The sequence below is a fragment of the Mauremys mutica genome, chromosome 6 (assembly GCF_020497125.1).
Source record: "Mauremys mutica isolate MM-2020 ecotype Southern chromosome 6, ASM2049712v1, whole genome shotgun sequence".
Lineage (NCBI taxonomy): Eukaryota > Metazoa > Chordata > Testudines > Geoemydidae > Mauremys > Mauremys mutica.
Window position 1 is genome coordinate 19,230,469 of NC_059077.1, and position 13,264 is coordinate 19,243,732.

The following is a 13,264-nucleotide window of genomic DNA, read 5'->3' on the forward strand; positions in this document are numbered from 1 at the left end:
CCCCCTCATTTTTTTTCAAGCCTCTTACTGTATAATGCTGAGTTTAGAACCTGAATGAGAGTTTAAATGGGAATTCCCACTGTAGCAGATATCTGGCCTTCTGAGTGTTGCTGTAATTTCCCCCAGCTCTCTTCTCTTTTTAAAGTTAGGACAGAGGTCATGAAAAGAATTGCAGCTTGTGGCCTTTGAATATGAGCTCTGAATGCTCTCTGGCTTGCTTCATAATTATTTTTTTGTGCTGATAATCATGAATTTTCACTTTCAAGTCTCTGGGTTTATTATTATTATTATTATTAATTATTATTATTATTGAGGGGGTGGGAGGTTAGCAGCATCCTATGTGATCTCTCCACTTTTACCTCTTTTAGGAAGCTCAGATGTAACACCACAGTTAAAGCTTTTGCATACCAGATGGGGTTTCCTCTTTCAGCATTTCCAGGCAGCCCCTTATTTCTGTTGTTCCTTCTCAATCTGTCAACCAATTTAAGCTGCATCTCTGCAGCTCTGCTCCATCAGTGCCATTCGGCTCTGCTGTTTTTTCTCTCTTTTTGCTTTTCTTAGGTCAGTCTCTAGCATGCTACCAAGTCACTTACTTCCTTCTTTATTGCAAGAAGTTCGGTGTCTCATCATTTCTCATGGCTTTAAACTCAGAGATCATCTGCAGAATGTAGCCACTTGATTTTCCTCAGCCCTGGCATTTCTGCCTAATATGGCTGCCATGTGTTCTCTTGGAGTCTCAGAGGCCTCTCTATGCAGTGAGCCAGAAACACTCTTCTTAGTGAGGTATCTTTTTAAAAAATTCATATTTTCTTGGAGAATCAATCCTCTACTTTGTCTTTGGCGAGGTTAGAAGCTTTTGGGAGTTAGCAAGGCACTACTTCCATCATCCCCTCAGAGCTCAGCCTTCAGGCAGCTCTATTATTCTGGCCCCCTATTGGTCTCCCCTGATTAAGCTAGTTTTAACAGTCATGACCTTTTTCCAGTGCTATTTACTGTGGTGTGCAAATCCTCAATGCACCTGAGACCAGAAGATTTTTCAATAGCAGTGTTGTTGGTCCACATCTGTGCCCTATGCTGCCTCATGTTCAGAACCAAGGGCGCATAAAGGGCAGTATGGACTGACGCCTCTTACTACTACTTGTGGTCTGAGATGGAGCCATTTAGTGTCCTCAGCTTTTGTTAGCCTTCACAGTCAGACCCACTTTTTTTTGTTTTTGTTTTCTTGTAAATACTTGTTCTTAGATAGCTATTAGTATTATTTAGATGACTTTGGGATTTGACCTCCTCCTCTCCCCCTTACTAGTGCCACCATCCAAGGCACTTACTATGCCCAAGATACCAGGCTTTCAGCCCTGCCTGGCCTGCTCCCTGATCTTCCCAGTTAGTGACCCTCACAAGAGCTGCCTGTACTGTCTTAGGAAATCACACATGCCTTTTGTGCAAAACTATTACTTTCCCTCCTGAATAGACAATCTGAGGAGTTTTGGCTTTGCAGGCATTTAATGGAGCTCCCCATGAGACCCCTTTCTGATCCTCAGCCTTCTTGCTCCCTGGGACTCTGATTGGAGCATCCAGGTAGCGGCCACCAGGCACTGATGCTCTGTAGCTCTAGATCTTTGAGCAAGTCCAAGGACTTGTGTAAGAAGAGGCATGAGGAGGGTAAAGGCCCAAACACCCCATCAAGAAGCGAGATAAATTATCTCATAGCTCCTCTAAGTAAAGGATTGCTTCTCCCCTACCATTGGCACCAAGTGAGACTCCACACCCTAGTCAGGTGAGCTTGGCGCTCATGAGGAGTACCTGTCAACGTCCGTGGTAGAAGAAGCTTCAGTCCCCCCAGGAATATTTTGAGGAAGAAGATGTCAAGCTGTCTGGAGTGACTCAGAAGCAAGAGTACCAACCTCAGGGCTGACTATTAAGAAGCAGAGCACAAACTCCAAGCTGATTGTGAGTTCTATACTTAGATTTTACCAACCAAGTATCAAGTGCAAACTCTTCAAGCACTATAACCACCTTCACATGGACTCCCAGACAGTACCCTTGAGTACTCTGGTCTATCTTGTCACCCAGGTAAGCTTGCCTTTGTGGTAAATGGTCCCTTTCACCAAAAATCACAATAATATTCTGGTTACTCCCAGTCCCAAAGGACCAGTCGCTTACCCCAGGTCAGCTGCACCTTAAATTCTACACCAAAGACAATGCTTGTAGCCAATCCTATAATAAATTAGCTAAAGATTTATTAATTAAGAAAAAGAAATGAGTTATTTACAAGGTTAATGCGGGTAAACCTACACACAAAAATGAGTTAGTCTTAGGTTTCAAAAGATGGTAGAAGCTTGTATACTAAGCAAGATCTATATGTCCTTTAGGGCTATCCAGGCCAAGCACTGGGGATCTTTCGCTTATGCTTAGTAAACCTTCCTCTCAGAGTCCAAGCAGCATAACGACACATTTTTCTCTTGTCAGGGATTTTTATTCCTTTCTCCCAGAGTTCATGCTGATGGGAAGAGTCCACATGCATGTCTCCTCTTCATGGGTGTGGGGGAAGCAATCAACAAAGTCTTTGTTCTTTGATTTTTGACAATGGCTTATTTCGGTTTCAATGGGCCTTCTTGTGTGTAGGACCTAACACCTTCTGTAGGAAACCAGCCTTTAAATTTATTATTGCTTCCTTCCTGTTTAGTGAGTTACAAAGTTAGAGGATTACAGTGCAAACACTTAATATAACCTTATAATGTGGGATACAGATGTTAAGTGAGATCAATACATGCAGCATCCTACAAGCATTTCATAAACTCTGAACACATTTTTATAAATCTAACATCTATTTTAGTAATACTAACACACTGGTGAGCCAGACTGTTTCCAGCTATTCATTCATCAGTGTTCAGTTGGGGCTAAGTGGCCTTGGCATGAGCTGGCACTTGATCTGTCAGTGTCCTGTAGAGAAATAGCTGGCTCAACATGTACTGCCAGATCCAATGGCAGCCTTTTCTTCTTTCTCCAAGTTGAGGCACTGGATGATTATAATCTGTATCAAGATCTTTTTGTGAGGATCTTTTGGTGTGGAAACTCTCTAGATCATCCTGGAAAGAGGTTCAAGATCCAATGCCTGGGCTACTGGATATCCACCTGATTATGGGCCTTAACAACGTGGTTCTCCTTGTTGTTGAGATCCTATTGGAACTTGCTAAAATGGTTTGGCACACCCCAGGTACCTATACCCTGACTCTGAAAAAGGCAAAGAAAAAGTACTTTGTTCCATCCAAAGGACTAGACTATTTGTTCTTTCACTCTAATCTGAATTCTCAAATGGTCTAGGCTGTCACGGAATGTCTCAGACTAGACCAATGTAGGTTTCTGATTTGGGAAGGGATGCCAAGAGACTGGATCTTTTCGGCAGAAATAATTTTTTGTCAGCTGGGCTCTTACTTTATATAGCAAATTACAAGGCATTGATGTTCACGTGACTATTAATTACAACAAACTGTCAGAATTAGCTAATTAGTTGCCACAGGAGCTCTGGTCCCAGTTCCAGCCCATCCTTGACAAAAGGAAATTGGTTGCCAGAGGATCCCTTCAAGCATCACTCAATGCAGCAGATATGGCTTCCTGCTTCATGGTGACTGGTCATGATGAGGCAGGCTTCATCTGTGCAGTCCTCATGGCTTCCCAAGGACATCCAGGTAACAGTAGAAGATCTCCCCTTTGAGGGTAACAACCTGGTTTAATGAGTAAAGAGGTGAGTCATTTCATTCCCTTAAGGACTCTCCTGCAACTCTCCACTCCTTGGGGATATAAACCCTGGCATCCTGGAGGAAATATTCCAAGCCACCTCCTCATAGACACCATCCTGCCTCTTAGCCCTTCTATCAGAAAAGGGCCTATGAGCCCCCTAGGAAGTGTCAGAGGGTACAACACAGCAGGCACAGTGCACTGCTGTCATTCCCTTTCAGTCCCAGCCTCCCACCAAGAAAGCATTTTGATGGGACTCTGGAGAGCCATGAACCAGTCTCCGTACTGCCTGTTACTCCCCGTCATTGACCTCCTGCCCCAGTGTGTCCTGATGCGGCAGCATATCACATTGGACGAATGGGTCCTAGACATCGTCACGACCGGTGACACCAGAGAATTCCTTTCTGCTGCTCCTCTGATCCCCTCCCCCCGTAACTCTTCTTTGACAGGGTTATTGGCCTAGCAGATGCAGGGGAAGCAGTAAATGTGATATATCTTGCTTTTAGGAAACTTTTGATGCAGTCCCACATGACATTCTCATAAGCAAACTAGGGAAATGTTATGTAGCAGAAATTATTATTAGGTGGGTACATGGCTGACTGAAAGATTGTACTCAAAGAGTAGTTATCAATGGTTCACTGTCAAACTGGGTGGGCGTATCTAGTGAGGTCTTGCAGGAGTCAGTCCTGGGTCTTATACTGTTACCCCAAAATTTGGACCAAAGGCACCACAGTAATGGCTTGCTGATATTTGTAATTGTCAGTTTGGCCCATTTCAGTGGGTAACAGGAGGTGGCCCGCCCTAGAGGAATTGTCTAGGTTTTATCAGTGAGTTTGTCTCTGACCCTCAGAGGACTCCCCAGAACAGACTGGTTCTGTTGACCCTTGGGAGGACCTGGATACAGCCCTCCACTCAAAGGATTGACATTCAGGTAGAAATTGCTTCAAAAACAAAATAACATTTATTTAAATATAATATTCGCTCCTTCAGCCCCTCAAAGACACTGAGAGTTTTTATGAGGGTGTTGTTGTTCATGGTAGTGACATATGTGCATCATCAAGGCAGCCTAGTCTTTCCTTATCTTGACAACTGGCTGCTCACGGGACAATCTGATCAGGAGGGATGGATGGTAGTCCTCTCCTTACTCAACTTTTTTCATGCTCTGAGACTTCAGGTAAATCCAGAAAAGTCCACTTTGTCCCCATACAACTCACAGAATTTATTGGAGCGAATCTGAACTCAATTTCCATCAAGTCATACTTCCTTACATACTAGACAGACTCAGTGCGATAAGGGATCTCATTGCCCTGTTCTGATTCAGCCCCCAGATGACAGTCTGTGTCTACTTGATCCTTTTAAGCCATATGGCTGCCTACACCTATGTGACACCCTTTGCAGGGCTCCTCTTCTTTTTCCTCCAGGCAGTCTCTGCTCCATACAGACACATGCTGGGCAAATGAGTTTTGCTTCCTTAAAGTGTCTTCTTATCCCTCAGCTGGTGGGAAACCAGAGAGCTTGTGTGTATAGGGGTTCCCTCTGTTCTCCCACCCCCCACAAAGACACTTATTACCTACAGGGCTGGAGAGCATGCCTAGATAACCTATGCCTAGATAAGGCTTCTGAGCTCTGTTGCAGTGCAAACTGCACATCAGTCTTCTCTCGTTTTGGGTAGTGCACAGCGCTTGCAAAAGGTTCCTACTCTTTGTCCATCCACACATGCCCAAGTTACATCAGACAACATGATGCCAGTATTTTATATAAACAAACAGTGAGGAGTGAGGTCTTCCCCGCTCTTCATGTAAGCAATCAAGCTTTGGAACTCCCCTTGGCAATGCACCTGGTGGGAGTAATGAATACCTTAGTAGAGAGCCTGAGCAGGCATCTTCACAAGTAACATGAGTGAGAGCCCCACTGTTCAGTGGTGCGGACATTTTCTAGCATTGGTGTTTCCCATCCCATGACATTTTCATGACCCAAGCAGACAAGGAGTGCCCATCTTACTGCTCACAAGCTGCCCAACTCCAGGGGAGGATGTCTTTCTGGTATAGTTGTTGGATCCGCTAATATATGTCTGTTGTTTTTAATTTAGATGGAATATATGGGCTAAAGTTGTTAACGTAACTCATTCATTGTCCAATCTCATAGAGTTTTATACAAGGTCAGGGGTTTGAAATACAGAGAATTCAGTCTGCTTAATACAATGACGCAAACACTGTAAAACTCATACCAAATATTAGAAAAAAAAAATCAAAATGAGGTAAAGAGCATAAGCACTGAAATTGATTGTTTATGCAAAACAAATGTAATAAAAACCTATTAAAGTCCTTTCTGGAGATGCTGTGCTCACCTGCCTGGAAGTTGAGTGGAATTAACCAAGAGGAAAAACTACTTCAAAATGATAATACTCATTCTCCTGGTCTGTAAGAAAAATATCCACTGGATGATACTTTTAAATTGTTTATTTGGTGGTTTCAGTTTAAGCAACCAGGTTGTCTAGGTGGTGCCCATTTGTAGTTCATCAAGGAACGACTCCCCACAGCAGGTCTCTGATGGACAAGTGTCGCCTATCATAGAGCCAATGACTTGGTGCCTTAGCCCTCCTGCATGTACCCCTTTGTATTTCTTCCAGCATGTTAGAGTCCAAAACAAAGGAAAACGTACTAAAAATCAGGATAATCCAAGGATTTGTTGGCAGGTCTCTAGGCTTGTGTCTGTGCAGTTAGTCTCTCCTTGTCCTGTGCTTGGTCATCCCATCCACCAAATGGCTCATCCATGTAGCATGGAACCTTAGGTTCTTGGCTAAAACCAGATTTTCCTCATTGAGGAAGCAGCAGAACTCTGTTCTCCTTCCTGGTTAGATCTCAACTAGGCGAGGTCTCCGCCTTCTAACTCACTTCTCCATGGCTGACATTGACTGCAGGGTCAGCTGGGTCCACAGGCTCCCCTTAACCTCCTCAGTGCCAGTGTGGCACCTGTCTGCCCCATCACATAGCAGCAACAAGTGATACTTTCACTTTTCAGCAATTTGAAAGCTGTGAAATTACCCTCAGTCTTCACTGCCACATGATAAAGCACCACTGCTTTTACTGCCTTAAGATATGGAAAAGTTCTTTAGTCTTAGTTTTTAATAGGTGGTTGGAAATAAAGGTTGTTGAAAATATTTTCATGAGAGAAATCGGGAGCCCTGGGCTCTACACAGGCATCCTACTGAATATTTATTATTGTTTGTGACAAGTCTTGGCTCCTCACTTCTTCTTTCCATTGTAACTAAAAAAATGCCAGAGAAACAGACCTTGCATGGAAGGCTGTGGATTTAAAAAAAGAGAGAGAGATGACTCTGAGAAAGGAAGGGGAATTAAAAGAAGGCTGACTGCTACCTGACCTAAACATTTGGGATGGACTAGATCAGTGGTTCTCAACCAGGGGCTTGTGTACTCCTGGAGATATGCAGAGGTCTTCCTGGGGCTACATCAACTCATCTAGATATTTGCCTAGTTTTACAGCAGGCTACATAAAAAGCACTAGCGAAGTCAGTACAAACTAAAATTTCATACAGACAATAATTTCTTGCTTTTTATACTATTCACTAAAATGTAAGTACGCTATTTATGTTCCAATTGATTTATTTTATAATGATACAGTAAAAATGAGAAAGTCAGCAATTTTTCAGTAGTAGTGTACTGCACAGGCACCGGCTTCCTCTGGGCCCCGGGGGTATTCAACCCCTTGCTCCGCCCCCTTCCCACAAGCTGCACCCTCCGCCCTGCCTCTTCCTGCCCCAGGCCACACCTCTGCTCCACCCCAGGCTCCCCTTTCCCCCTAGCCTCCACCCTGTTTCTTTCCACCCTCGCCCAAACTCTTCCTGCCTAGCTCCACCCCGTCCCCGCTCTTCCCCTACCCAGCGCCTCCTGCACTCTGTGAAACAGCTGATCGCAGTGGGTGGGAGGCACTGTGACAGGGGAAGGAGTTGATCGGCGGGGCCACTGGCAGACGGGAGGGGCTGGGGGGAGGAGGTAGCTGGCTGCTAGTGGGTACTAAGCATCCACTAATTTTTTTTCCGTCAGTGCTCCAGTCCTAGAGCACTCATGGGATCGTCGCCTATGGTGTGCTGTGACGCTTGTATGTTTGTCTGATTTTGTAAGCAAGTCGTTTTTAAGTGAGGTGAAACTTGGGGATACACAAGACAAATCAGACTCCTGAAAGGGGTACAGTAGTCTGGAAAGGTTGAGAGTCACTGAACTAGATGACCCAGTATAGCTTTCTTGAAACCAAAATAATTCTGCAAAAAGAACAGGAGTACTTGTGGCACCTTAAAGACTAACAAATTTATTTTAGCATGAGCTTTCGTGAGCTGCAGCTCACTTCTTCGGCTGCAGCTCACGAAAGCTCATGCTAAAATAAATTTGTTAGTCTTTAAGGTGCCACAAGTACTCCTGTTCTTTTTGCAGATTCAGACTAACACGGCTGCTACTCTGAAACCTGTCAAAATAATTCTGTAACTTGCAAGTCCTTTGAAAAATGAAGTGCATGGGCATGATCAGAGTTACTTACCATATGTGTTTTTTAGGGAGATGTGTCTGTGGGATGTGAATGATGGGAGATGTATAGAATTTACAAAACTCGCCTGCACCCATACTGGAATACAGGTTGGTATTGTATTCATGTAAATGCTAAAATGCTTGAGAGAGCCTGTACTATATTTTATACAGTTGAGGAACTATTTAGCTCCATCGCTGTAGTCTTGTTGCTAATACTGGGCTGTTATCTTCACAAATTCAATTATGCCAGTTTATAAAATATATTTCTACGTTGTCACACACCCTAGAAATGGGTTGCATTTCAGCTTTTGAAAAATTGTCAAGAATTAATTTACAGTGATTATATTTATCATCAGGCAAGTAGCACTGCTCCCCATGGAGACCAGCTGGAATGTAAAGCCAAATCTTTGGTCAGCCAGTTCTGAAACTTTTAAAATATGTGGTTATGTGATGTAATACCACAGTGTGTTTTGGGGCAGAAGGGGGTGTGCATTTAAAAACAAACAAACAAATTGTAAATACCTGGCTGGCCTCTTCTAGTTAATCAAGGAATTCTAACTTATCAAACTAATTTATGAAAATTAATTGTAATACACAAATAACAACATAGAGATAAAAAACCTATAATTAGACTGTGATTTAAAAAATATTAACTGGTTGCTTAAGGGACTGTGTTCTCTTTATAACAGTTCTACCAGTTCACAGTTGGGACTCAGCGTGAAGGCAGGCTACTGTGTCATGGCCATTACCCAGAAATTCTTGTTGTGGATGCTACCAGTCTCGAGGTTCTTTATTCCTTAGTGTCAAAGATTTCTCCCGACTGGATCAGCTCCATGAGCATTATTCGATCCCATAGAACACAAGGTAATGAGAAATTGTTTGGGTTTATTGTACTTTTCTTTTTTAAGTAAGAAAAACAGCTACTTTTTGTTGTAGTCTCCTGGCAAAGTCTAGATTGGACTTGCATCTGAAGAAGTGGGTATTCACCCACGAAAGCTCATGCTGCAAAACGTCTGTTAGTCTATAAGGTGCCTCAGGATTCTTTGTTGCTTTTATAGATTGGAATGGTGTCACTTCATGTTGAAATCGCACAGTTTTCAAATGTTTCTTCCATTTGAAGGATTAAGGCTATTTTTGCCAAAAATCATTAAGTTCTAACCTTTTTTAAAAAATACAAGTGGGTATTTACCTTTCTGAGGGAGAGATAAAATTTGGTGTCGGTGAAAGGTACAGGCTTGGAAAGGTACAGGCTTGGAAAGGTACAGGCTTCCCCCCCTTCCAACACACGTATAAAAATAAAATACATGTTCCACTGTAACTTTACAAAGGTTTCTTTATTGATGACTTTGCGTTACAGGGTTGAAACTGGGACAGTTTGAGATAGCAGTTTTTTGGAGGTTTTAGGTTGTTTTTGTTTTTTTGTTAATCCACAAAATAAGAATTACTGTTCAGACCCTGGCTTTGTATACTGGCCTGAACTGGAATTCAGAGCAGTCGCTTCTAGGAATGGTAGTGTAGTTCAGTCTTCAGACATATTCAGTAAATCGTTACTTCTATGTAACCTGGCCCTGTGAATGGGTCTATCCAAACCACACAGAGGGAGACCCAACCCTTAAGAGCTCATGTGATCACATCTGCATAATCTACTTAGATGTCAAAATAAGACTCCACTCCAGTGTAGGCAGAGCTTGGCCAGTGTGCAAAGCTTGGGAGAGTGCCACTCCATCATTGTTTTTTCTCCCCAATTTGAGCTCTGTGTATGTATGCAGAGAATTCCTCACTCCCATGAAGCAAAAGAACAAATAGGAAATTAGTGCATTTTTTTCTTTGCGTATAGTTTGCCAGTTCTAATTTATCCACTTGAATTTGGAACAAGCACTTCATGAATTTATTAAAAACTTTTAGAATATTTTTGATGTTTGTAATCTCTTGTACGACATATCCTTCATTTTATTGTAATTTCTTTTCTGCCCCTCTTTCACCCATCAGAAGATACTGTCGTAGCAGTTTCAGTGACTGGTATTCTGAAAGTGTGGATTGTAACTTCTGAAGTTAGTCGCATGCAGGTAAGCAGAGGAGTTTCTGAATCTGAATTCTTCCTTCGCTGTCAAACATTGTGTAGGGCATGAACAAGGTTCTGCAATTTCTACTGTGGGCCACTCTTGGTATGTTCTCTGTGTTGAGTCTCATAATTTTTCCCTCTGAATATTATTGAACAGAAACATTCTTTTGGTCAGCATCTTTTGTGTGATCCTCCAGCTGCCCAAGAGCCATAATAATTGACCTCTCTCCTGCCTTCCAAAAAGAGACTCCTTATTCCCTAAATTCTCCCTTAAATTAGCTGCAAACTCTTCAGAGATGTCATTTTTCTATTGTCCATGTCTCGTGCCGCCTTCTTAGGGTATGTCTACACTACAAGACTATTTCGAATCTACTTAATTCGAATTTGTGGAATCGACCTTATGAAGTCGAATTTGTGTATCCACACTAAATACACTAATTCGACTGTCTGAGTCCACAGTAACGGGGCCAGCGTCGACTTTGGAAGCGGTGCACTGTGGGAAGCTATCCCACAGTTCCCGCACTCCCCGCTGCCCATTGGAATGCTGGGTAGAGCCCCCAATGCCTGCTGGGGGAAAAAATGTGTCGAGGGTGGTTTTGGGTAACTGTCATCATTGAACCGTCAATCACGCCCGCCCTCCCTCCCTCCCTCCCCGAAAGCGCCTGCGGGCAATCTGTTTGTGCACTTTTCTGCTCAGTGACAGCGCGGGCGCCACAGCACTTTGAGCACGTATCCCGCTGCAGTTATGGCCGTTGTCAACTCCTCGCACCTTATCGTCCACCTCTTCCACAGTCAGCTGCTGAGAAATAGGGCTACTTTTCAATGGTGCTGCGAGCACTGGTGGACCATGGGGGACGTTTTACCAACATCAACGTCGGGTGGCCAGGCAAAGTTCATGACATGCTTGTTTTCAGGAACTCTGGTCTGTTTAGACGCCTGCAGGAAGGTAGTTTCTTCCCGGACCACAAAATAAGTCTTGGGGATGTGCAGATGCCTATAGTGATCGTCGGGGACCCAGCCTACCCGCTAATGCCCTGGCTCGTGAAGCTCTGTGCAGGCGCCTTGCACAGCGACAAGGAACTCTTCAAGTACCAGCGAGCAGTGAGCAGCGTGACCTGTGACTGTTCAGTTTCTTTACAGAGAAGCTGAACCTGCCCCTGTTTCTTTACCAAGTGACTGTTGACTAGCATCTGCAGTTACATACCCCGCCCACCCGCTTCCCCAACTTCCAACACACGTATAAAAATAAAATACATGTTCCACTGTAACTTTACAAAGGTTTCTTTATTGATGACTTTGCGTTACAGGGTTGAAACTGGGACACGGACTGTGCTGGGTAGGGTGTGCGGTGATGTAAAGACCGCCTGTAAACTCGAGGAATGACAGGCTCCTGCTCCCAGAGTGGTCTGCAGTGCCGGACTGGATGTTTCAACGGAGCCTGCCATCCCTCCTTTTTGGGACTCTGTGTGCGTGGGCTATGTGGCCTTTTGGCGGGGGAGGACGGATACAGATTCCTCTGCTGCGTGGCTCTGTGGTCCAGGACAGGGACCGTTGCATGAGATCTGTAACCCCCCTCCCCCGCTACAAAGTCACGTACCCCCCCACCCACACAGAACCTGCAAACCACCTCCCATACCGACCAGGGTGCGTACTGACTGCAGTGTGTGTGTGACCTGCTGCTGATCCTGCCCCCATGTCTGTACCCTGGTAAAGGTGATTGTCCTGTCAAATTACCAACCCCCTTCCCCCCCTTCAAACACAGTCTCCTCTAAAAGAACATGACGGAAAAAGTAATTAACAGAAAAGTATTTTTTATTGTCAACTAGACAGTTAGGGGATGAAACTGGGATGGGGGCTTGGGTGAGGCGGGAAGGAAAGGACTTCTCAAAAATTAGGCTATGAGAGCTTTTCGGTACTTGAGCACTCCGCTGGGGTGCAGTGACAGTTTACATGGCCTCTGGCACCCCTCCTTCTGGTTATTTTGGGTGAGGGGGGTATGGGACTTTGTGGCGGGGGAGGGCGGTTGCAGATACACTGCAGGGGGGCTCTGTCCTCCTGCCTGAGGTCCTGCAGAACATGCACAAGGCGCAGGAGCATGTCCGTTTGCTCCCTCATTAGTCCAAGCAGCATTTGAGTCGCCTGCTTGTCTTCCTCACGCCACCTCTCCTCCCGTTCGCTGTGTGAGCGCTGGTACAGAGAGAGGGTCTCCCTCCACTGGCTCTGCTGGTCCGCCTCGTCTCGGGAGCACCTCCTAACTTCAGCGAACATCTTGTCCCCTGTCTTTTTCTTTCGCCGCCTAATCTTTGCCAGCCTCTGTGAGGGGGATGCTGTGGCAGGTCTGGAGACAGTCGAAGCTGTGTGATGTGAAAAAGGGAGTGAATTCCTTGCAAAGATAAATTTTGGCGAACAATGAACACAGTGTAGTCTGTCTCTGTGAATTCTGGGTTGAGATCCCAGTGCCTGATGGGGCAAAAACCATTTTCGCGGGTGGTTCTGGGTAAATGTCGTCAGTCATCCCTTCCTCCGGGAAAGCTACAGCAGACAATCATTTCAAGACCGTTTTCCCTGGATTGCCCTGGCAGATGCCACAGCGTGGAAACCATGGAGCCTATTTTGCCTTTTGTGCCTGTCACCGTATGTGTACTAGATGCTGCTGACAGAGGCGGTCCAGCAGCGCTACACAGCAGCATGCTTTTGCTTTTGCATGATAGCAGAGATGGTTACCAGCCATACTGTACCATCCACCATACCATAAATTGGTAATAAGATGGGCATGGTTATCAGTCCTTTTGCACTGCACCGTTTGCTGCTGTCATAAGTGCCCCTGGCTGCTCTTAGCCAGGGGCGCAAAAGCCAAAATTGGGAATGACTCCCTGAGTCAATCCCTCCTTTTTGGTATGTAAAAATAGAATCAGTCCTGCCTAGAATA

General features: G+C 44.6%; 1 protein-coding gene across 3 annotated transcripts in view; it reads left to right on the forward strand.

The window, feature by feature from the left end:
- The window catches only part of WDR7 (WD repeat domain 7), a 349,222-nt gene that overhangs the window by 31,175 nt on the left and 304,783 nt on the right, over positions 1 to 13,264 (forward strand). For all 3 annotated transcript variants that reach the window (XM_045021793.1, XR_006580538.1, XR_006580539.1), the window contains exons 4-6: positions 8,303 to 8,381; positions 8,963 to 9,137; positions 10,263 to 10,339. In XM_045021793.1, the coding sequence (XP_044877728.1) occupies positions 8,303 to 8,381; positions 8,963 to 9,137; positions 10,263 to 10,339 (331 nt within the window). The remainder of the gene's footprint in view (positions 1 to 8,302; positions 8,382 to 8,962; positions 9,138 to 10,262; positions 10,340 to 13,264) is intronic.